The 25,120-nt window shown below is 34.3% G+C and overlaps 1 protein-coding gene across 1 annotated transcript in view; it reads left to right on the top strand.

Moving 5' to 3' along the window:
* LOC137398081 (hemicentin-1-like) overlaps positions 1 to 25,120 on the top strand; it is a 150,611-nt gene that overhangs the window by 13,615 nt on the left and 111,876 nt on the right. Inside the window, exons 3-7 of the mRNA XM_068084186.1 lie at positions 6,013 to 6,083; positions 10,004 to 10,162; positions 14,666 to 14,788; positions 21,076 to 21,184; positions 22,604 to 22,712. Coding sequence (XP_067940287.1) covers positions 6,013 to 6,083; positions 10,004 to 10,162; positions 14,666 to 14,788; positions 21,076 to 21,184; positions 22,604 to 22,712 — 571 coding nt within the window. The remainder of the gene's footprint in view (positions 1 to 6,012; positions 6,084 to 10,003; positions 10,163 to 14,665; positions 14,789 to 21,075; positions 21,185 to 22,603; positions 22,713 to 25,120) is intronic.

Raw genomic sequence — 25,120 nt, 5'->3', positions numbered from 1 at the left:
AAATTGTGCACTCTTTGTGAATTGCTGTATCGCAAATAATATGGACACTACTGCTTCAGTGAAGTGACACGCAATTGATTATCCAAAAATATTGGTTTAAACCTTCAGAGTTGAACTAGCTCTTCCAGAGTACTTTACATCTACAATAGGCTCTCTCGCAACATAAATAATCTGCTCCAAAAATATTTATGTTATAAAGAGTTTATGAAGCATGAAATAAATATAAACTAGTACCCTGGCAGCCTTGTGCGCTGTGAGAGTTGGGTCAGGTGTAATAATTATATCTACAAATATTCTTTATTTCCTCGCAATTGGTTTGAGTTTGATTCCTGAACAAAGCAATCTTTTTCGCTTTTGGCATGATTTCGGACAGACAGACGAACAAGGCTTTTATTATAGTAAAGATTGTTGAAATGGCACGGAAGAAGACAATTCTTAATACGATTTAGCGTCATGGGACTAATAAATGAACAGTGAATTACAATACCTTGTTTATTTGCAACAAACGGTTCCACTCTTACTTTCCAGTATTATTATTATTATAAACTAGCTGTACTACCCGGCGTTGCCCGGGTAATAAAAAAGTCTTTGCACAGAAAGTCGATTTGCATTTAACATATAACAACATTTACCTTTCTAACATTCAAACATCATACCATGAGGAAAATGTTTTGTACAGGTCAAATAAATTGACAAACAAAATAAAACAACTATAAAAGTGTTTAAATGTGAAACAATTAATAAGTAATAGTTAAATTAGGTCTGTTTTGCAATGATTACAATGAAATATGATTTGGTAGTGATGCAATTAATACGAACTGAGAAAACAAAATAAAAATTCTTAATATTTTGAATTAATAATAAGAATTCGTGCATAAAAGTGTGTGAGTATAAAAAAGATTACTGTTCAGCGGAAGCTATCCATCAAAACTTCAAATACAACAATACAGGTACCTCTCGACACTGGTAAAAATGTAAATATGAGAGATCCGACTGTCTTTGTCTGATCGAACGGAGAGAGAATGTAAAGGCCATTCCTACTCGAGATAATCCAATTGTCCGCTTGAAAAGCCTTGACTCTGATTTAGCAATTGAAGCTTACGAAAACAAGAAATTAGAAGTTCACGAAAACACGAAAAACTATCCTGTTTCATAGAGTAGACAGAATTCATAGAGTTTCAATTAATCTAGAAAAGAGTGTATACAGTCAAAGCTGTGAATTGTAAAAGCCATTGCAGACTCGTGGATAGGCAATTGGAATCCAAACCTGCGGTTGCAATCTTCCTGAGTTCCAGTCCGGCAGAAAGCGAAATATTAATCCAAGATTTTGATAGCTATAGCTGGACATACCAAATTACACACATACACATAAAATTCTAGAGTTGTATATATATATATTGTTGAAATGGCACGAAATAAGGCAATTCTTAATTCGAGTTAGCGTCACACGACTAATGAATGAACAGTGAAATATGATATCTTCCCCGTTTATTTGCAGCAAACAGGTCCATTCTTGTTATAAATGGTATAATATGCCTTAGTTTATATAATTGTAATATACTATTATTAAAATAATTATAATATATTTAATATTTTAATTATATTATATCGTTATAATATATTGTTGTAATTATATAATATAATCAATATTATAATGATATATTATATAATAGATATAATAATATAATATTATATAATAATAATTAGTTTATTAATTTTATTGCTGACAAGGATTCTACTTGAGGTTTCCGTTGTTACATGTATTGTACTAGACATGAGTTCAGCGTGAATGACCTTTGTAAGAACTTCTGGAGTTATCCAGATGTTCTGTTACCTATCTGGATTTTATGATCAACTTAATGTCTTGTTTCCTAGGTGCATGTATCTGTACGAGAATCACTTCTGCTTCGCGACTTCAACTTTTGCGGCCTCACTGTATGAGTGCCCTACCTTGGATACATAAATTAAAGATGAATATACACAAAATTTTAGCAGATCTTATCAGAAAGTATCAGTATTTTTCTATGATTTGCAATTGTTTTTAATGTTTGAGATGACTTTCAGGATGTTTCCAGATCAAACTTGACAAAATTTGCTCGCAGTTGAAATGCTTGGATCAAGCGAAAGTGCGATTATGATGTCATAGTTAGTTTCAAAGAGACCAACAGAATAGAGACGTGTAACGCTGCAGCTGAACACAATAGTCGATGTCAACTATAGCAATGATAGCAACTAGTGAGGTCCTTTCATATTATTTTTCTTCTGAATGTTTTAACCGCGATCAAGTTTTGTCATTTTTAATCTATAAACATCCTGGCAGTCAGATCACTTCTAACATCAAAAACAATCGGGAAGGATAGAAAAATAGCGTCACTTCCTGATAAAATCGACTAAAATTTTGGTGTAAGTTCATCATGAAGTCTCCATACAGTGATAACGTAATGACTCACCCCCCTATGTTGTTGTAATGACATCATGGAAACAGTCGCCTTGCTCTCATTCTGTCATGGTTCAATGTAGCGGTTTGGAAGTGGAATACCAGTGCGATGTACGGGTGTTTCGCTGTGCCATGAAAACGATTTTAGCGATCAACGACATCTCAGCTGCATGTGCATAGGTCTTACTTTCTCGTTGTTTCATGTGCAGAAATATTTGTTGTTGAAATGCTCTGTGTTTTACTTAAAATTGAAAATGGAAGGAGAGAAGGCTGTATGTACCAATCCCGAAATTGAAATGTTCCTTGACTGCAGTAGTAACCAAAGCTGTTGACTAGTGTCGTGTACTTGAGGAAAACTGCTGTAAGAAATAACAGTTTTTTCTTCTGATCATCTTTGGTTTGTTTTGTCCTTGACCTTTTAAAGATACAACCTCGGTATAAGGCGTTGTACAATCAGTGTGTTACTATAGTAACCTTTGGAAACACGATCTGCTTGTCAGTGTAGCGTTTCGGATTTGGCGAAGGCAGGTGTCACAGCGCTCTCACTATATTAAAACTTAGCCACCCACTGTCAGTCTCGTTACATGCATGCTGAGCACCTTCTATTCATATGAAAGTTTCATATATCATAGTCAGCAACTAAGTTGTTGTCAGCGATAAAATAGAACCTTTTCTGACAGTATCTCTAGAATGCTTTTTAACTATTGATTAGAATTTGACCAACCCTCCTCCATCTACAGAGAATAGGCAATCATTCATTTTTTTGTAACAACATTTTATCGTTGTCGGCCATCTTTATAAACAATTTTATTGTTAAAAACACGAAGCTTTTGCAATGAATTTTTGAAAACGATGCTTTTGCTTGCAAGTTTTTTATTATAGTACCAAAACAACACCAAATAGTACTATTAAATAAAAAAACTGATCGTTTTCTACAAATATGGCGGCTTTTTCGTGAACGAGCGCATGTGCAAACGACTTGATGGCGTCAAAAAAAAACGATGGTTAAGTGTTTTCTATCATTTTGTCATTCCGTTGCTGATTGGCTCAAGATTACAGACCACTGACTTTACCTCTCTGGTCTGTGCCCCAGTCATGCTTTGCTCTTCTGTTCTTACGTATTTTATTCTTGTATTTACAATGTTATATACAAGTATGTCACATGTACATGTACTTACATATATAGTAGTTGTGAGAGTTTAAAGAGCAGTCTAAGTTTTCTGAAGTATTCAAATTGTGACTTATACTTGAAAAAATTAATTTCAATTTTGCAAAAAGTTCCCATTTTGCTGGTAGGTCTGCAACATAATCCTTGCGAAGTACAAGAAATTACTAAACCAAAGATAAATAATTCTGAAAATTAGTAGATTGTTTCAAACCATTCCGTGTTATTCCGAAAACTATTGATATCAGCAACGGGCTCTGCTACTAGGGAAATGTGTAGTTATGCAGGTTGATTTAATTGTCAGACATCAAGTTTAAAAGCTTTTCCTGTTTGTAAGGCTCCAGTGTAAATGTCCAGAGATATTCCACTTTTACTAACTCGCTGCCCGGCTGCCAAATTAGTGTTTATATCTATTACTGCTTTATCATATTTCACTTCTATCCTTTTTCTCAAGCTGCACTTACTTCAGCAATTAGTGAAGTGTCATTACGTGTCAAGCCGGTTGATATGACAGTTATGAATCTTTAGACCTGATGAAAGTTGTCGCTCAGTGTCTGTGTCTAGCATGGCAGTGCCAGCAGGTGATCCATTGGTAGTGTCAGACAATGTAGCCTGCTTGAAGTGCCTACAACCAAATAGTAATTTAAATAAAATCACCAGCTTATTGATAAAAATGAACTTGTACTAAATGTTAGTAAATTTTATTAAAAAGTATCAGTATTTTTATATCATTTGCGACTGTTTTTATGTTTGAAGTCATTTGACTGCTAAGATATTTCAAGATAAAAATCTAGAGAACTTGATTATGGTTAAAACTCTCAGATCAAGCAAAAATGCGATTATAACTTCTATAGTTGCAAAGAGACCAGCAGAATAGAGACGTGTAATGCTGCAACTTATATGCAATAGACAATATTAACTATAGCAATGATTATAACTAGTGAGGTCATTTCACACACATTTTTCTTCTGAGCGTTTTAACTGCGATCAAATTTTGTTGGTTTTTTATCTTGAAACATCCTGGCAGTCAGATCACCTCAAACAAAAAATAATTGCAAATGATTGAAAAATACCGATACTTTCTGATGAAACCTACTAAAGTTTTGGTAAGTTCATCTGATGTTTTCAGAAATGGCAGAGAAAATCCAAACTTACTGAAAGTTAATCTAAAAATGATGTCATTTTGCAATAATTATATGCAAAATATGCACCCTATATTTTGCACAATATGCACCCGTTTTAGCGTTAATAAGTAAAACCGCTTCGTACTGATATTGATCTTGGCAACACCGATTTTGTGGACAGGTGCACTAACCACTACGCCACGCAGCCACCTTGCTATACTATGGAATGATTGTGGACACACTTATTACACCTGCTAATTTTCACTGACGCAAGGGACTGTGAGTGTACTAAAAAACGGGCCCAGATGTACCCAAAATGCTATAAATATATGCATGTATAACATAAATTTAATTAAACTTTTAGCACACAAAAATAAACAAGCACCAATATTTGAAAATTAGAATGATAAATCTTGTATGTTTATTAAAACTAAATTGTCAGTCCAAAAAACTTTTTTATCATCTGTGCAATTCCGGGCATTCAGCTAGTATATATAGAATTTTAAAATGTTCTCTGTTGAATAATTAGTAGGCGTGGTTTGAACTGATTCATTTGATATAGTACCGGTGCACTTTGATGATCGACAATAACCTGTGTCCAGTATAGAAATGGAGAGAAGTTTTGTGAGGCTCTGTGCAGACTATGAGTGCAGGTTTCACAACCCTAGTCTAATTCAAACCCAATGCAGTCTTGTGAACTCTAAATTAAATCATGATGACTATCTAAAAAGGATATTCGTTAGTAATACTGGACCAACTGACTTCTGCAGCTTGCTTAGTTGTACCACGCAACGCCGTAGTCATATTTCCAAACAATTTACAATGATATCATCATGTGACTTAATTTGATGGGCTCTCCTTAGAAGCTTGTCTTTACCTTGTGATTGTCTACCGTGTGTTTGGTTACTGTATGATTGGTTATCATGTGATTGTTTACATTGTGAGTGACTGCTTTGTGATTGGGTGCCGTGTGATTAACTATCGTGTGATTGGGTGCCGTGTGATTAACTATCGCGTGATTGGGTGCCGTGTGATTAACTATCGTGTGATTGGCTGTCGTGTGGTTGACTGACACGTGACCACTCTTTTACTTCAACACTGCTTATCTATTGAAGCTAGACTCTGCAAATAATACATTTTTACTACCCCTTAAGTGATCTTGGTAAGGCTAATAGGCGAAACCTTTCTCTCAGATGCATGGTTTTCTAATGATGGCTTGTGATAAAACTTTGGAAAATATCCATGGCTTGTAAAATTACCAATTGGCTTATGATATTTTTTTACAGAGATTGGTCCTATCACTGTAACAACAGATGCAGATGAGTTTGAAGACCAGCTTAGTTATCTCTATGTGCAGGTATGGCTATGTTCAGCTGAGGCTAACTTTATCTACATATAAAACTATTTTTATGTTATTGTACGGATAACTCTATAAGCGGGTAATGATAAGTCATTGAGCAGACTGTATTACTCTATGTGCAGGTAAAGCTATCTCTGTTGGTAGGTAAGAATAACTATGTAAATGTGATAATAATTATTTGAGCAAGTTAGGCTGTCTCTGTATGCGGGGAAGGATAACTCTGCAATTCAGGTGATAATAAGCCACTAAGGATAATTGCCTCCATATAGGTGGCTACGCATAGCTCTATGTAGGAAAAAATAATTTTTTATGTCTTCTGGCAACTATGTATGCAAATACAGGAAGTTCTATGTTCAGATATGAATAACTGCTGTTGCAGATAAGGGTAATTTATGCTAGAATAAGGATAACTCTATGTAAATATGAATCTACCTCTATACATAGAGGTTACCAGAGCCAGACTATTTTGATTTATAACTTTAGCTTTATGATATTGAAGAGTAATACTATTAAAATTCAAGGTTTGTGTCTCAGATATGTACATGTACATGTAGATACACATTAAACGTACCATATGGTATATCATCAGTGCCCTATGACCCTAGCGTGCTATGTGACCTATCTTGATCTCGACGTATTAGCTCGAAAATTCAATTAATTCATTCTAATATAATAGTAGTATTTCTCTCCACATGTAATAGTGGTCATAGACATTACGGATGAGATCGAACTTGGAACCATTTTTAAAAGTTCTATAAAACTTTATGGTAACTTTGCCGGAATTGAAAAAGAAGACATCATTTGCAATTAATCTGATGTTAACAGTTGAACAAGTGTTACAGTCAAGTGTATGTTCGAACGCTCTTGCAACAGATTATTTATGTTGTAAAAGCGCCTACTGTATCTATATGTATATATATATACAGTATATATATATATATATACAATAAAGTATAGGCTAAAAGTCAGCATAAAGTGCTCGATACTAAAGTAGAGCTTACTATAAATTTTTTGCTTAGTCAAATTTTAATAAATTTCTTACCAAATTTATATATATATACAGTCAAACATGGATAACTCGAACTTCAAGGGACCGAGCAAAAGTGTTCGAATTATCAGAGCATTCAAGTTATCAGAGCACTGTCACAAGTCCATGTATTTACTTATTTATTAGTAGATACATGTACATATGCAAACTATAATATAAATCAAAAGCACAAATGGCTTGTTTCGAATTAAATGCTTCTAATGTAAAGTTTAAAACGTTTTTATCAAAAAGTATAGAGATTTTTCTATCACTTGAGATTGGTTTGTTGTTTGAGGTGATGTTATTGCCAGGACGTTTTTTTAGATTGACATTGGCAAAACTTGATCGTTGTTGAAATGCTCAAAAGAAAAGACATCTTTTTCTTTTGAGCGTTTTACCCACGATCAATTTTGCCGAGTTTTCTTGAAGTTTATGCAACTTCAAGAAAAAGTTACCAAAGAAAAATCCCTTACTTTACCTGGGATTCGTTAAGAGCAACACTCCGAGGCAGTTCAATTAAAAGTTTTACGAGGTTTAACGGTACATTGTATATCACTCACGCTTTTTGAATGGATAGTTATTGAATGTACACACGTATTCTGTGTTTAGGTCAAACGATGAATAGTTTTTTAGCTATGACAACGTATACGTTTAATAAAAACAATTTTAAGACGTTTTAAACATTCACCATTCCGACGTTGATTCAACACGGAATCAACGTCGGAAAACTATTCGTCACGGGCTAGCCGGGTCACGCACTCAAGGATTTTCACCACGCACATACAAAACAACATGCTGTTTTTGTTTTGTAAGTGCGTGGCGAAAATCCTTGCGCGCGTGACCCGGCAAGCCCATGCTATTAATCGTATAGCAGTATAAATCAAATTTGACCAAACCTTTAGAAAAGTCGTTGACAAAATTATTTTGCCGATGGTGGTAATAACAACGCTTATGAATTACGAAAAGATGAGGTTTACCTCTATGGCTTTGAATAAAGTGATTTTCTAAAGCGATAACAACCGTTTCGGTAGCCGTTGGGCAAAAAAACAGTTCGAATTAACAGTGTTGAGTTCGAGTTATCTATAGCAATTTATCATTACAAGGGAACGGACCAAAGAAACCGTTCGAATTAACCATGTTTTCGAGCTATCCGTGGCCGAGTTATCCATGTTTGACTGTATAAATATATAATTATATATAAAATTGTTTCCTCACCCCGGATACCCCGAATGGATGGTAAATTCTGCTCTAACTCGGGTCTCCTACCAGAGACCTGGGAGTTTGAGCACTCGCCTCAAGATCTTAGCTGTTCCCAATAGCGCACTTTTCTGCAACTCACCTGAGTTGATTGTTGTTGGTATTTGGGCAAGCCACATTTTATGCGCCGGTGTTATTGCGCCCAGTGCCCCAATGACTACTGGGATTACAGTTGTTCTTACATTCCAGCATTTTTCAATTTCTTCTCCAAGAGGGAGATATTTCTCTACCTTTTCTTTTTCTTTGCTGGCTATATTGTAGTCATTGGGTACTGCTATATCTATTATAGTAGCCCTCTTGTTCTCCTTGTCTACCACCACTATATCTGGTTGGTTTGCTAGGACATGCTTGTCAGTTTGGATGTAGAAGTCCCAGAGGATCTTAGCGCGGTCATTTTCATTCACCTTACCAGGAGCTTCCCACCAGTGTTGTGGTTTATTAAGGCCATACTCATCACATAGACTTCTATACACAATACCTGCGACATGATTATGCCGCTCAGTGTATGCGTTCTCTGCTAGCTGCCTGCATCCACTGATGATGTGTTGGATGGTCTCAGGTGCATATTTGCACAGTCTGCATCTAGGATCGTCTCTAGTGTGATATATATAAATTTATATATATATATATATATCTATATATATATCTCATGCTACAGACAATACTGTTTCGGCTATTGAAGCCTCATCAGTGCAGCTCAGAGCTTTGGCAAGGGACACAAATCCCATTACCAATGAGAGTTGACTTCCTGCCACGAAACAACTAGGTTGCCTCACAGACTTTAAGAAAGTCAATGTGCTGGCACCAGAGTGCTCAAATCACAAAAGTGATGAGCTTTGCACAAAGGCTAATAGTGCCGCACCTCTCACAGAGTGCTCAACCAAACCGAAGTGAGGGAGCACATACTCATGCTACAGACAGTACTGTTTCGGCTATTGAAGCTTCATCAGTGCAGCTCAGAGCTTTGGCAAGGGACACAGACAAACAAACATTGAGATTTATATATATATATATATATATATAGATATACATAGATATATATATAGATATATATAGATATATATAGATATATATAGATATATATAGATATATATAGATATATATATATCTCAATGTTTGTTTGTCTGTTGTTTGTGTGACCAGAATAGCAATTTAAAACAATAAAAAAATCCCTACGCACTGGATTTAACTCGGAATCTCCCATTTTGCAGACAGGCGTGCTAGCCAAACACTGAGCTGTTCTTATATATCTTATCTATCCTAATCTAAAATCTATTGGTTCGACATTGTTTTCCCTCTTTGCATTGGTTCGGCATATCAGAGTTGTATTACCGCTTTTACTTCCAGCCGCGATTGCAGGTTACAAACCAAGTATGTACTTTTTATAATTAATTAATATTGCTTTTTGCATTTTGTGTGTATATATAGACACATACATACCGTATATATATATTTGTAGTGTTATATTTAACAAAACACAGTCCGCGAATTATAATTTCTTTTTTATATTTATTATATAGTATGTCTTACTTTATTGGCAACAATTTCATTTCAAACAGAAATGTTTTTCAAATACTGCCATCCAACAATCATGCTTAGCCCTAGTACCAACTGTACGTATGACTGATTGTAGGGTGGCGGAGACTGTCCCGAAGTGTCTATAGGAGCCATACAGAGAGCCTTGGAGGTTTCTCTACCAAGGTCTTATATCTATGTGTTCACTGATGCCAGAGCTAAAGACTATCACCTTACTGACAGGGTTATAGAGCTCATTCAGCGCAAGGAAAGCCAGGTGAGCTTTGACGTCTATCGTAATTGCTTATGGAGTCTAGACAGCATTTTTTCACATTTCTATGGTTTCATCAGGCACGACATTTTTAGATGTCTATGGTTATTATGTATTAGTTGCTAAATAGGTTTTCCAATAAATGTCTGTTGTTACCTTTAAGGTGTTTATAGCTATCATGTATGGGTTGATAGACATACCGGAATACCACAAGAGAAGGCAATTCCTAATATGAGTTAGTGTCACACAACTAACGAATGGGCAGTGAAATGCTATATATTTCTTGTTTATTTGCAACATACAGTAACACTTTTACTCTCCATTTCTATTAAAAATCTATGATTTTCCTATTCACTGGGTTTCTATGCATTGAATGAGTTTGAATGGAGTTGCTTCCACTCTGAATCTTAGAAACGATAAAATCTGAACGCATGCGACGCCATTTTGCTTTGCTAAATTTGTGTGAAAGCATTTGCTGTTAGAACATGTCGAGACCATAGAAACGCTCACTGCTGATGGATCCAAATTGATAATACTTGGCAGTTGAGGTGGAGGAAAAATGCAGCCCACAACCCTCTGCTAACAAAATGTTCAACTCCTACTCACCACCGCTTTTTCTTTATCATTTAAATACCAAGGATGGGTTGCTCATACAAGGATGACGAAATAATTTCTTAATATGGTAGCTTGGTTCATGCCTGGGCTCAAGAGCAATCTAATGTTGAATACCATTCATATTACCTATGTTTGCATTTTCTGGGAATTGAACTCAAATCTGTCGTGTGTAAATCAGGCGCTCTAAACCACTAGACTGCAACAGCTTTCATCAAGCGTTAATCATCTAACCAGCTAGTCAAATAAAGTCTCATTTTGAGGCTGTATACACTTTTGCATTATAAGGCAAATTTTGTACAAAGGTTTTGTTTAATGATATACACAGAAGCTGTGGTATGCGATGCCAATACACCAAATTCAGTCGTTAAGCGCTTAAAATAACATTCTAACGCAAAATATTTAATACTGCACACAAATGACTATCACAACTTTTCTTTGTTTTGCATTGACACCCACACTACCAGCTACTATATGCGTAACACTAGTCGGTTTTGAAAATGTTTTTAATGGACTCATTACTTGGATGCATGATCCGCATCTGCTGTACTAAATACACTGCTGATTTCTTTTAAAGGAAATCTTTCATCAGAGCACCTCGAGAAGTTTCTCAATGTTTCTATGAAAGACAGCACTCTCTTTTACGTTAGCTCAGCATTCCATGCATTTTTACAAGAGATTCCTAGTGTGATAGCGAGTAGGGGATGGAAATGTGCTTGACATATGCTCGGGTCACATGTCACTACTTGTCACTCTCACCGACTGACTAGCCAGTTTTATACATTGTTTACTCGGTAATTAACAGACTGTAATAGTACACAGAGGACGCTGCCGTAAAAGACGCTGCCGAGCCGGTACAATGTCCAAATCACTGTTTCCATGATGCGGTTAATCTGAAATTTTGTTTCATTTGCAAGATGGAAATGGCACTTGCGAATGATGTGCTAAAATGCTTCCCAAGCTATTCCATTTTAAACATTTTTCATACTCCAGTCATTCTTATTTTGATTTGAGCAATTCCTTATGACCTCTTTTCTTTTTTTAACCAAGTTCTCACGTTAATCAGCAAAATGCGAATGTCTATTGAAACATTTATCGCACGATAACTCAATGTGCGCACAACTCCAAATCTGCATCATCTGAGCGATGGAAACAGTGAATACTGGACAGCCTTTTCAGATTGTCTATAACTGTCATTTGTGTCAATATTTGGTCCTTTCTTTCCTTCTCATAAAAGAACAAAGTTTTAAAAATTTCAAAGATGTTTTTTTGCAAGATTTATTCTTTGAAGAACTGATCCTTTCATGTAGTAGACAGATGTGAACTTAATTAGTATCAGTCAACGTCATCAAAGTAAATCAGATCATGAGAGAAAAAACGAAAATGAAGCAAAAAATACTAAAGTAAATTATGAGTATTGAAAGAAAACCTTCTTTCTGCATAAAACTGTTCTATAATGTGGATAATCAAGGAGTTGGTGTCTGTTGGTGTAGTGGACAGTAATCTTCCATGAGTGATATCTGGCATAGATTAAAAAATTAATGAAATTTTAACTTAGGAGAGTGTTTGCAGTTAATTGATTATGTATTGATATACAGATAGGCTTGCACATCTCTTTAAGAAACTGGATGCACATAAGATTTCTAAGGAATTTTCATACTCATTACTAACTGTTTTAGATAATATTGGGGTTTGATAATTTGTTTTATATCTCTGTGGTAAGTTAATTGAGTAAATTTCTTTGTAAAATGCAATTCTTTTAATGAAAGTAACATAATTATGAATTAATTAAACCCTAATGGTTATGGTAATTATGGTAATTAATTAAACCCTTCCGCGTTTACATCAGCGAAATTTCCACGGCATAGCATTCTCATTATGCAGTGCGATCAGGGAAGCGACGAAATACTGGTCCCGCAGCAACTGTCATAAAAGTAAATATGATCAATCAATCCATAACTGCCAATCACCGTCGCCGAAGTGGTACGCATTGCTCGTCGATGGTTGATGAACTATCGGGAAAGTTTGACAGCTCCAAAGTTTCTCGACGTATTCCTGTTGCCTCGACGGCGCCTTCAGTTTACGGTACGCATAATCGACGATCAATCACTGAGAGGACAACTCCAACATACAGTCACATAATGTGAGTCAGCCTTTGCCGTTACATTTTCACACTTGCTGTCCCCTTTGCTATAAGAAGTAGAAAGGTGAGGTTAGGTGCTACTCCTTCGTTCGTAATTTGTTACTTTACTACCATAGTGAGGAGGTTTTATTCTTATTTAATGTTTACCCACTGATGGAGTGGAGTTGATTAATCAATAATGGGATACTATTTTTAACATTTAGTTGACATCTCTGGGTGTCTTCTGTTGCTAAATTCGTCTGTAATCAGCAACAAGGCAGTGTTGTTTAGGCTATCCGTATAATCTCTGCATTGCTTTTATGAAGGCTCTTAAAATCATCGCAGAGATTATTAACCTTAAAGAAGAACTCACACAAATGTTTTGTAGATTTTATCAGAAAGTATTGATATTTGTTTAGCATTTGCAATTGTTTTTGATGTTTGGGATAATATGCTCGCCCAAAGGTTTCAAGATTAAAATCGATAAAATTTGATCGCAATAAACCACTCAGAAGATGGATTTGAGCATTTAAACAGAATGAGTTTTGGTCACTTATAATCTTCCGCAACTGTATGAAAGTTACATGTAATTATTTCTTTGAAGGAGGGATGACTCCTACAAAGGATGTCTTTAACACATTAAAATACAATGTTTGGTGCAGTAACAGTAACAGTAACAGTAACCATCGGTAACAGTAACCAAACTCAGAGATTGACTTTGTGTGACCTTCAAGCCTGTGATAGAATAGAAACATTTTTAACATAGGACTAGTTGACACAATCGCAGTGTGGTAGTTAGCGCTCTGGACTGCTAACCAGAAGGACAGTGGTTCAATCCTCATTATAGGCTGTGAGAAAATGTTAAATTTTATCGGTACTGGTCATGCAGCCCACCAGCATGGTCAGAGGCAAACTCCACTACTTGACGAAAAATGGCAGTTCTCTTTTCGAGAGGCGGATGGAGTGCAACCTTGGTGGAAAAGAAATAGAGAAAATATTCATTGCAGACTTGTCAGCCACATTGATACTGACAGGTTGATAGGTTTAGTCATGTAACAACAGGGAGAAAGATTTAACGATTAAAAGGCACAATAGTGTAAGAGCCGTTGTTATTTATAGAAAATTCCTAAATTAAGCTGAAAACATATACAGTTTGTAGCTTACAATGCAGTGTCAGCTGACAGATATGTAATCCAATTAGTTTGTGACATACCAAAAACAGTTTCCAATATATTCATACTAGTACCCTGGCAGTCTAGTGCGCTGCAGTCTAATCAGGTGTGCTGATCAAGCGCAGAGAATAGGTATGTGCACAATTATTCAGAAGTGCTGGAAGGCAGTCCGTTAGCGTATTTGTTTGAGTTTTGGGCTGGTAAGTGTAATGTTGAGAGTTTAATAGCTGTTTGAAGCTGTCTTTTATCTTAACCTTTAACCCTGGCTTTACTTGGGCACAGCTCTTATTATAGTAAAGAAAATTATCAAATCATAAAAGTAAACCAGTTTTTGCCATGAAATTGTGGCAGATCTAATGCCATTTTTGAGGTCCAAAGGTATTTTTATGAGTCAAAATATGTTAGTTGAATATCTCTAAATTATGTGTTTATGATATTATTATATTATATATTATTATTATTCTCGCTTTCAAAATTCACACAAGTTGCTTGCACTTAAAACAGACATAAAAATCTCTTCCTATATACCGGAGGTAGATTGTAGTTATGAAAGCATCTATCATTCATCCTTCCAGAAATAAAATCTCTTTGAAATGGTTTCAGGTGGTGTTTGTCATGACTGGTGACTGCGGAGACAACACTCATGAGGGCTTTCTTTCTTACCTCAAGATAGCGAGCACAAGCTCCGGGCAGGTCTTCCTTCTCAAAAAACATCAGGTTGACGAGGTAGGACAACTCTTTGGGATATTAACCAGTGGCACTACTTTTCACATCTGCCTTCGCAAGACTTAAGATTGTAAATATGAATAACTTACTTCATGCTCATTGATGATTGGTGATTAGCAGTTTTTTTCACCACTTAATGAATTGAGAACACGATAGTTTGTAGCTAGAAAACTAGACCTCGTATTTAAACCACAATCATTGCAAACCATGTCATGTTGCTATGGTAACATTTCAAAGCATTTTAAAATTCGACCCATCTATAACATATTTTATTATAATTTTATCATTTAGATTTTATGATTTGTAGCCTATTTATCCCTAAATATTAGGGTTTTAGCATAATGAAACCATAAAAATGTTGGGTTTATTTTCGGTATGATTTTACTGTAGGTTTATTAAGCAAAATAATGCATTATTTCAGTCTACTTTTGTAAGGAGTTTTTGGGATGTTTTCTTATCTAAAATTTTTCAGCAATCTGTCAAATAAATGAACTGATTTTTTTAGTCACTTTGTAAGATGACTGAAAGCCACTACAAATTGACTAATTTTTCACATTGACTATAGCATATATAAGGAAGGCTCTTTGTCTGGAATGTTAGTTCTTGAGACTACCTTGACCTTAAAGAAGAGAACACAAATGAAGTACATTTGGTTGCTACGTAGAAAAGCTAGTTATGATATTTTTGTTTCTACCAGGTGCTAAACTTTGTGAAGATAGCTATAAACACAAGGAAGGTGAATTTACTTGCTATTGACAATGATCGACCATCTAAAACTATTTACCACTTGCCAGTTGATGCCCACCTCCGGGAGTTCACTGTATCACTTAGTGGAGAAGAACCCTTTATCAGGATCTTTGATCAGAATGGTAGGTCATACAGTCAAAGTCTTATAATTGGAACTTGTCATTTTTTAAGAAAATTCATTTAAGTTCATTTGAAGTTGTCTTCTTTCTTCCTTATGAATGCTTAGATGTACTGTACATGTTTATCTAGAACTGCCAAAACCTCTTAAAATATCGAGTCAATTTTTTTAAAAATTTTTCCGTATTTTTGCTACGCAACTGAAACATCCTTACTCTGGCTCTCAACTTGGTCTCTGTGTCAAATACTGGTACTCTACTTGTAGGCAACCCACCTAATAGCGATCAGTTTACAGAGCTACTCAGGCTAAAGAATGTTTATATAGTAAACATCAAAGAGCCCATGCTGGGCAACTGGACATTTGATATCTCGTCTAGTTCATCTCACACTCTCAGAGTCACTGGTGAGGATTGTGTTTGACCATTATTAGTAACCAAACTCCACCGGTAAACAACTTTATAGATGTCTAAAATCAAAATAATGGAAAATCATAGATATATAAACCTTATATATAATATATAAGGTTATATATATATATATATATATATATATATATATAACCTTATATATTATATATAAGGTTTATATATCTATGTGGAAAATGTATTCCTTTGCTGAGGATGACCAAAGGCTATGAATGAGTCATCAGCTATAGTTATATAACTCAACCACTTGGAATTTATGAGGTTTCCTTTTAATTTTATGCGATTCACCTCTCTGCCCCTAATCTTTCTAGTATTTGTATTAGGCACTAATAGAAAGTGCGGCTATGGTTTAGTGGTTCATGCTTTCTTTGAGTTGAATCGTAAAATTTATGTATTTTCTGAGTATTTTACAATAGAATGCAATTTTATGTCATATGAAAAGGTTTGCTCTGATCTATTTGATGGTTTGTTTTTTCTTTAGACCGGCAAACACAATAGCTGTTCATTTTGAGTCTTCACCAGTGTTAGACCTATGGCATCGCTGATAACTTGATAACATTTTTTAAAACTTTGAACTTTTTAAAATTTAGATCAAAGTTTTTATTGCAAGAATTTACAGATTTTAAAAATTAATATTCTTAGTTCTTAAATTAATATTATTTATTTTTAAATTAGTATTGTTAATTAGGAATAATATTAATTTAGGAATTATAATATAATTTTGTAATATAATATTGTAACATAATGTAATAATTAATTATTATAAGTATTTTTGTGAATTAATATTTATTCTAGCAATGCTCCAATAAACATTTTTTACATTTAATAATTTTTTTAAATTTTTACCAAAAACATTGTAAACCGATTATCAAGTGTAACAAAACTGCAGTTTGAATGCAGCTGCTATGCCAAAATTTGTCTGTCTTATCCGATATTTAGACTAACTGGATCCGGTTAAACGAGGTTTGACTGTATATTTCATATAATAAAGCTGATTATTTATTTTATTCCCCATATTATTAGGCTTCTACTAACTATGCTAGTAATTATTTGTATTCTTAAGTGCTTTTTGTCAAAAACACAGAATTATGTTGACAATGTTTTGAATAGAAGAAATCTTGAGAGCTAATCCACAATCATAGCACTCATAAATCCCCAAAAATTACTTACTATTGTTAGTAATTGTTAGTAAGTCCATCAAATAGGGCTTTTTCATCTTTCACATTAACTGAATCTGTTATACAGTAATCTTGCACTACTTCGCGGTTTAGCCTTTACATCATCAGTACTTAAAAATATTCATTAAAAATTATAATATAAAGAAAATAAATAAAAAGAAACTTAAATACATAAATCACTTTCCATAATATCTCATATTTACAAACCTGTGACTTCTTTCTCACAACGAACCCGGTTAATCGCAAGCATAAATATTCAGACTAGATTAAGTCCATACTAAAGCGTAAGTACATTCTCTGGCTTAAAATACTGAAACTGGCGTAGAAATATAAACTAAAACAAATAAAACAGTCAAGAAAACTTCAATTTATCTTTTTATTATATATAAGATTCATGCAATAAATACAATAAGTTTAGAAAGCAATTTGAGATTAAAATTTAAAAATTAGTTTCTATTTGGCAAATTTTCATAATAGTGAAAAATGTAATTGTTTTGTACTATTATACTAATCATATTGTTATGATTACTGTTAACATTATTATTACTATTATTATTATATTTGTCTATTTATTTACCAACATACTTTTGTACTGTAAGTTTGTTTTAGTCTTCTCTTTTGGATTTAAAATTTAAAGATTAAGTTAAAAAGTTAGCTTCTATTTGGCAGATTTGCATAATTAATCGTAAAAATGAGGGGTTAATGTAACTGTTTTGTAGTTCTGCAACTTTCACTATTGCTACTAATCATATTATTATTAATATTATTAATATTATTATTACTGTTATTATGATTATTAATATTATTATTACTATTATTATTATATTTGTCTGTTTATTTACTAAAATAGTTTTGTAAGTTTGTTTTAGTCTTCTCTTTTGGATTACAGGAATTAGCACTCTAGATTTCACCCAGAGATTTGGTGTAGGAGATGCAGTTGAATTTAGCACAGCCTATGCTAGACCAGTGGCGGGTGAGTATTTTTAATTACTGCATATAACTTTGACTTCTCGGTTGTCGATACCAAGTATTGTTACTGAAGGATCAAAGGCTAGAAGTCAACCATTTTATGTGCCAGTTATTATATATACTAGCACCCTGGAAGTCTCGTGTATCAATCATATGAAACTTAGGTGTGAAAAATGGTGTGAATTTTGACAGTTTTAACCAAAAAATTTTTTTATTTGGTAACATTTACAGTTGTTTAACTATTTTTCCAGTGTTTCATCCAATACTATTACAAACATACTGCAAATACTGTTAACATTTTTGGAATTTGTTAAAACCGTATTAATGAGGATTTTAACCCAAAAAATTTAAAATATTTTTTTATTTGGTTCATTTTTTTCATTAGTCATTTTCATGGTTCATTTGTTCGTTTTGGTTTTTTCAGTGCTCCACCAAATATCATTTGATTATTAACAGATTTAGATATATTTAATAAGTTTAAAAATGTCCAATTTTTGGGAGATTGTCCAGGGATACTGACACACATTGACAAGGACAGCCAGGGTTCAAAGAGTTAAATTATTAGTTTCTGCCAAAGATGAACGTTAGCAAGATTACTGACTTGCCTTGCTGTCGCTTCCTACTGAATGCTTGTTAGAAATGAATTTTATCACCGATTTTGGATTATCAGTTCTCCACCATTTTTGTCTTAAAATTCAGACTTTCACTGCATTCTCTGTATTTAATGTTCTGCTGCAGGACTGCCGATGACGACCTTTATAAATGGCACAGGAGTGGTAGATGGCATGACCTTCCATACTGTTGAGTTTATAAGTCTGGATGGCACTGTGCTTCAGTCTCTTCCTCTCTTTTATGCTGGCTACTCCAATCTCTATAATACGACCTTCACCCTTCCCCCTTCTGGTTTCTTCTATATTCGGGTAAGTTAGACCAATGAATGGTTACTATGATAGGTCAATCAACAAATCTGTTAGGCATTTGTTGATTGTGTTTTTTACTATAGTTGACAAACAGTCATGTGCCAGAATTCTAAAGGCTAGTAATCTGACAGTCCTGTGGGCCGTAAGAGTCATCACGTGTGATAAGTATGTTTACAATTAGTCTTGGAAGTAGAGTGGTGGTCGAGCGGTGCATATGGTAGCATGCATGGCTTTGAATCCGAATAACTAGGTTCAATTCCTATGCTGTGCAATCCTTTTCCTAACTCTCTTAGTGTGATTTCAGAGGATCACGGATCTGATTATAGTAAAGATTGTATTGATTGATCAATATGTAATAAATCAGGGAACTCAGGCTAACATATTTGATGCACTATTGCTCCTAAATTCAACTCTCTGCTGAAATACATCAGAGTTATTCAGAAAGTGTCCTTCTTAAAGTCAAACTTGTTGTCACATTTCTTTTATTTAAATGATGTTGTAACGGCACATTATGAAATGTTTTTTGGGAGGGGATATTTATGCCAAATAAAGTTAAAAAACACCTTTAAAGGTTGACTTGCAAAAAATTCACATTACAGTTATGTGGTATCAAAAGATTCATCATGTCTTACTCTGCTGTGTTGTAGGTGCAAAATATGTGGAAATGTGATTACAAGCTCTTAAAAGCCGAAATTGCCTCTCGAAATTGCTCCCGAAAAAGCTCTCGAAATTGCCGTAGATTGAAATCAGTTTATTTCTCTGACGTAGTCATTACATTTGGTTATTGTTTTGTCACGTGATGTTTGCACGCAAAATGAAAGGTCAATCAAAGGCTCAATATAAAACTTCTCGTAGCACTAGTTTATGACAAACACTTCGGGTTTTACCGAAGAGCCCTTACCAAATATAGATGCTCGCTAGTTTACAGTTTCGGTTTGGTCTAATCGTCTAGCCGTAATCTGATTATGTGACTCATACTTCCTGCCAAACAGCTTGAATAATTTTTGCAGCATTCTTCGACTATCACAGGTGATCAACAAGTTTGTCACGTTTATCAGAGGATGATATGCACTCCTTCGAGCTAAAGTTAAAAAATTAAACGAATTTTTACGGTAGGTTTTGAGATATCAGTGCTCAAAGTAACAGCATTACAATGATGATGAAATAGACGCATAAGAACAATAGACATGGTTTTATCGAATGCGTGAACTATATTTGTGAAAATATTTCAACGAATGAGATTGAGTAAAAATGTAAACAGAAACCATCTACCACAGCTACGTCACATTTGAGCCGTTTTGGAAAGAGAATCCAAACTACGGTGGTCTCGGGTGGCTGCGATTAACTGTTCGTTTTTGAGTTTTTAAGATCTTGTAATCACATTTCCACATATTTTGCACCTACAACACAGCAAAGTAAGACATAGTGAATCTTTTGATATCAAATAACTGTAATGTGAATTTTGTTGCAAGTCAACCTTTAACTAAAGAGTACAAAGACCTTCACCAAAGTACACCAGTAAAATATTAGGATGTGATGTCACCGATTGTTTTGTGTAGCCATCAGATTACATATGCACTGATTTAACCATTTATATCAATTGACCAATTATGAGCTAAATAAAGTTAAAAATTCAGTTCTCGAGAACTCACACTAACCCACCTATATGCTGTAGAGCTTAATTCACTTGACCTTCTTCTCAATCACTTCCATTTGTTCATAGTCAAGTCTCTTTGTTGCTATTTTAATGGACTTCTCTTTTTTATTTTTTGACCATCTATTATTTCTTACATTACAAAAAGTAACTGCAACTATGAAACAGAAGACAACTCTATTTGTTACATTTACACAGTCTATCCATTGTGTGTGACCAACCAATTTAGTACAATGGGAGTTGACAGCTCCTGACTGTACGCCATATATGCCTGTAGGTAATCGGCACTGATGAGAATGGCTTCACTTTTATCAGAATTAGTAAGTCGGCCATATCTGCAGTAGTACCTGCTGCTCCGGTCATAACCATTGCTCCGCAGATCATTGGTAAGTGTGCTACTGCTACTTTTCATGAGAGGGCAACTTCTCTAGTTTGGTGCTGACTGCCTGTATGCCAGTAAACTGTGTTTAACAGATTTGCTTTAGCTAGTTGAAGGCATCAACTGCTTCTAGTATTTCTATGGTTACGGTTCACTATTATTCTTAAGGATGAGCTTGCACAAAACTTTTAGTAGATTATATCAGAAAGAATTTTTTTCTATCATATGCGATTGTTTTTGGTGTTTGAGGTGATCTAATTGAGTGCCCAGATGAGATGTTTCAAAATTAAAATCCATAAAACATGGTTGTGATGAAAACGCTAAGATCAAGCGAAGGAGCTATTATGGTATCTATAGTAGATTCTGTAAATTTTATAAGAAAGTATTGATATTTTCTATCACTTGTGATTGTTTTTGATGTTTGAGGTGATCTGACTGATTTTAAGATTAAACTCGACTAAACTTGGTCGCGATTAAAATGCGAGTGTAAAATCAAATGAAAATGCGATTACGTCTATAGTAGCAAAAGACCAACAGAATGGAGACGCATGGCGCTTCAAATTTAACGCAATGACCGACATTAACTATCACAACGATAAAAGCTAGTGACGTCATTTCGCATGCATTTTTCTTTTGTCCTTTTTAGTCACGATCAGGTTTTATCAGTTTTAATCTTGAAACATCAAAAATAATCGCAAATGATAGGAAAATCCCGATACTTTTTGATAAAATCTACGAAAATTTTGTGTAAGTTTATCTTCAACAATATATAATATATATATTTAGATTTGAAATATTTGGAATTTGAAAGTGAAAAGTAGAAAACTTGGATAAATTTACATATAAATAGACATTTATTTACAAAATAAAATTTACATAAATATTCTATTGTTACACTCTATTGTTACACTGTAGAATGGTGTCTGCCTCTATGAATTTCTTTGAAATTCGTCTCGTATATGTAGGTTCTCATTCTTCAACAAGGTGTAATTAGAGCACCTTATTTTAATCATAGCTAAAGGCTTAGATTTCATAACATTGTCTTTTACATGAAAACATTCTTGAAAGGGATCTCTGTGAAGCAAGCAAAAGCATTGGTTGAGCAACTCCAAATAATTGGTTTTGCTAATTTGTTTTTGATTCCAAAGCAATTAGTTATTTACATTTATTATTTTGTTAGCAATAGGTTCTTTTCAAACAAATTATTTTTTCAAATTTTTTCAATTTCAAGTGCCATACAAGAATCATAAAAGAACAAGGGCAACAGTTAGCCATTAAAATCGAATAAATAGTTTGACATAGAGTGTTTAAAATGCCTTTCTTTGCTAAGAGAATAGATTTTAGGTGGAAGATTGTTAAAGCAGCCAGCAATGATATTTTCAAAATAATTGTTAGAGGTTGTATGCAGTTAATTTATTTGTTGTAGGGAATTACGGAAGTTCTATCAATATGTTGTGCATAGTGGAAAGTCTGGTGCCTTTTGTTGTGACGTGGTACAAGGGAGATAAATCCATCTCAGATGATAGGTTCTTTTTGTAAGTATCCTGTTGGTTATAGCTTTCTCTAACAGCTTGTGTGTTTGTGTGTGAGCGTGCGTGCGTGCGTGTTTTATTTAATCAATTAGTAGAAATATAGCACTAGAAATTCCACTGTCATACAGCCCACGACCAAAGTGATATTGGGAAAAAGAAAGGGTACTGATGGTTGAGAAATGCAATATTAGCAGTCAAATAGGATAACTGCAATGGTAGCAGTAATGCACTGGGTGTGGGTGTTATTATATACAACAAATAGCAATAATGAAAGGAAAAGATTATATGTTTATATCTCTCCTCCTGCAAAAAGAGAAATGCATAATTGGCCAATATTAGAAGTAAAATGCACTGATATTATTAGAATAACCAATACTATTAATATAGTAATAATATAAAACCAATGCACGATTTTGTTTACATTTCAAAACGTCATAGCTAACAATATCACGAAGTTGTGATATTTATATAGATTTTTAGAAAATCTGTACTACGTAGTCATTGTTCTGTAGTCATCCAAACTTATAATTAATTATTGTAATAATCTCATAAGAACCGTTAGAAAAAATATCATCATCATTCCCTTTACTTACACTGCGTTAGACATCAGTTAGAATACCAAAGTACTCAAATGTGTCGGCAAATGAAAATGAAAAAATTGAAATCGGCAAAAATGAAACGATTCCTGTACTCCTATGTTAATTGCCGAAACCTTCGGCAATTCGACAATGCTATAGACTTGTGAAAAGTGCACGTTATTTTTTCGTGAAATGCGCAAGACTTTATCGTTCTATTCTCTGTCGCTCGGTGTTTCAATTTCCAGTCTTAACTTTTATTAAACCAAGCTTTTCAAGCATTTTGTGGCAATTTTCGTCCAAATTAATCTGTCTATTTGTGTATAATCCGATCAGATGGGTTAGTTTTAGGAATTTGCGGTAACCTTTCAAAGGCTTGGTAACATATTTAAATAGGTTTATATGCGTTTTGTATCATTATTATACTTAAACGACTTTACTGAAAAAAGTTAAATTTGTTGATAGGATTTCGTTGCAAGGGTTTGGTGACGGCCGTTAACGGATAATTTTTCGGGAGTTGTGTGCACATGTGCATTTATCATAAGTCTCCCAATCAATCGCTTCGCTCTTGTTTGGTCGTGGGATTAAGCAAAAATAAAGACAAGTTATAATATTTGATGAACAAAATAATGAAGCTTAGTTCCTATTGTTAAGGCGTGATGAGGCCCACATGCGCAGTAGCACTGCAGCTAGTCGAGGCACTGGGTCCACAATGCTCCCGCTGTGGTTGTAGGCTGCTGGGCCCCCAACGCTCCCGCAAGAACTCCCGCTGGGAGTTCCTTGTGGTCTTCATCTTAATGAACAAATGATAATGTAGGGAAACACATAATTAAGTTATGAAATTGTGGAACATGGGCCATATTCTAAAGACCATAATAAGAAAATGGCTATTGTGCAAGAAAGCTTGAAGCATTCATGCAAGATGTTGTAATTCATAATTGGGAGTTGTGTGCCTCCGTATCATAAGATAACTCCTATTACTGTTCGTTTTTCTTTGAATCAGTTCGTTTCCGGTTGCGGACAATAAAACATGTCTTCATGAAATATTCTACTTAACTTTAGTTTTATCTGGAAATGTCAATTAAAGTTATAACACAAGAAATAACAGTATTTTTTTTTATCCAGAAGCTTTAGCTAATCAGGTGGTTTCTGTTAGCCGAGGATTTGGATTCGTTTTTCACAAGGAAGTGTATAAAAGCTTACGGCTTTTGTGATTGAAGAAAGATATCAAATGTTAGTAAGGGCAAACAACTTCAAAAAGTGAGCAGTCATTGGATTCAGGGTTATTTTATAAGCTGTTATGGTATTTTTACCATAAGTACATCTGTGTAGAAACTAAACCTCTACCACCAATCTGTTTACTGTTTCTTATTAACATTGAATTATTTTCAGTCTCTTTACTATAATAAGAATTGTGTCCATCTGTTTGTAACTACAATTGAAAGTTGAAAAAAATTGCACAGTATGTGATTCAAACTTGCGCTTTGCAGTTTGGCAGACAGACATGCTAACACCTGCAGTCATCGGCATTTTAGAATAATTTAATAGTTATTATCTGCACTTTATCGGCACACCTGATGATCGCTCATGTACATTAGTACTAGTTAGTCCTTTTTAGTTAGTACTTTTTAGTTAGTAGTAGTTCGTCATTAGTACAATAAGTTCAACTTATGGTTTGTTGAAATAAAAGTGAGTTATACATGAATGATGTTCATAGGGACATGAAGCATATTATCAAAACTTGGTAGTTCCGGTTGCTAAATTTTTGTTATTTTGATGATTTCATGTTGAGTTCTTCATTACGATACCATCTCAGTTAGCTAGCCATTCATACAC

The sequence above is a fragment of the Watersipora subatra genome, chromosome 6 (genome assembly GCF_963576615.1).
Source record: "Watersipora subatra chromosome 6, tzWatSuba1.1, whole genome shotgun sequence".
Lineage (NCBI taxonomy): Eukaryota > Metazoa > Bryozoa > Gymnolaemata > Cheilostomatida > Watersiporidae > Watersipora > Watersipora subatra.
The sequence above is the reverse complement of the archived record's forward strand: the minus strand, read 5'-3'. Positions and strand labels throughout refer to the sequence as shown.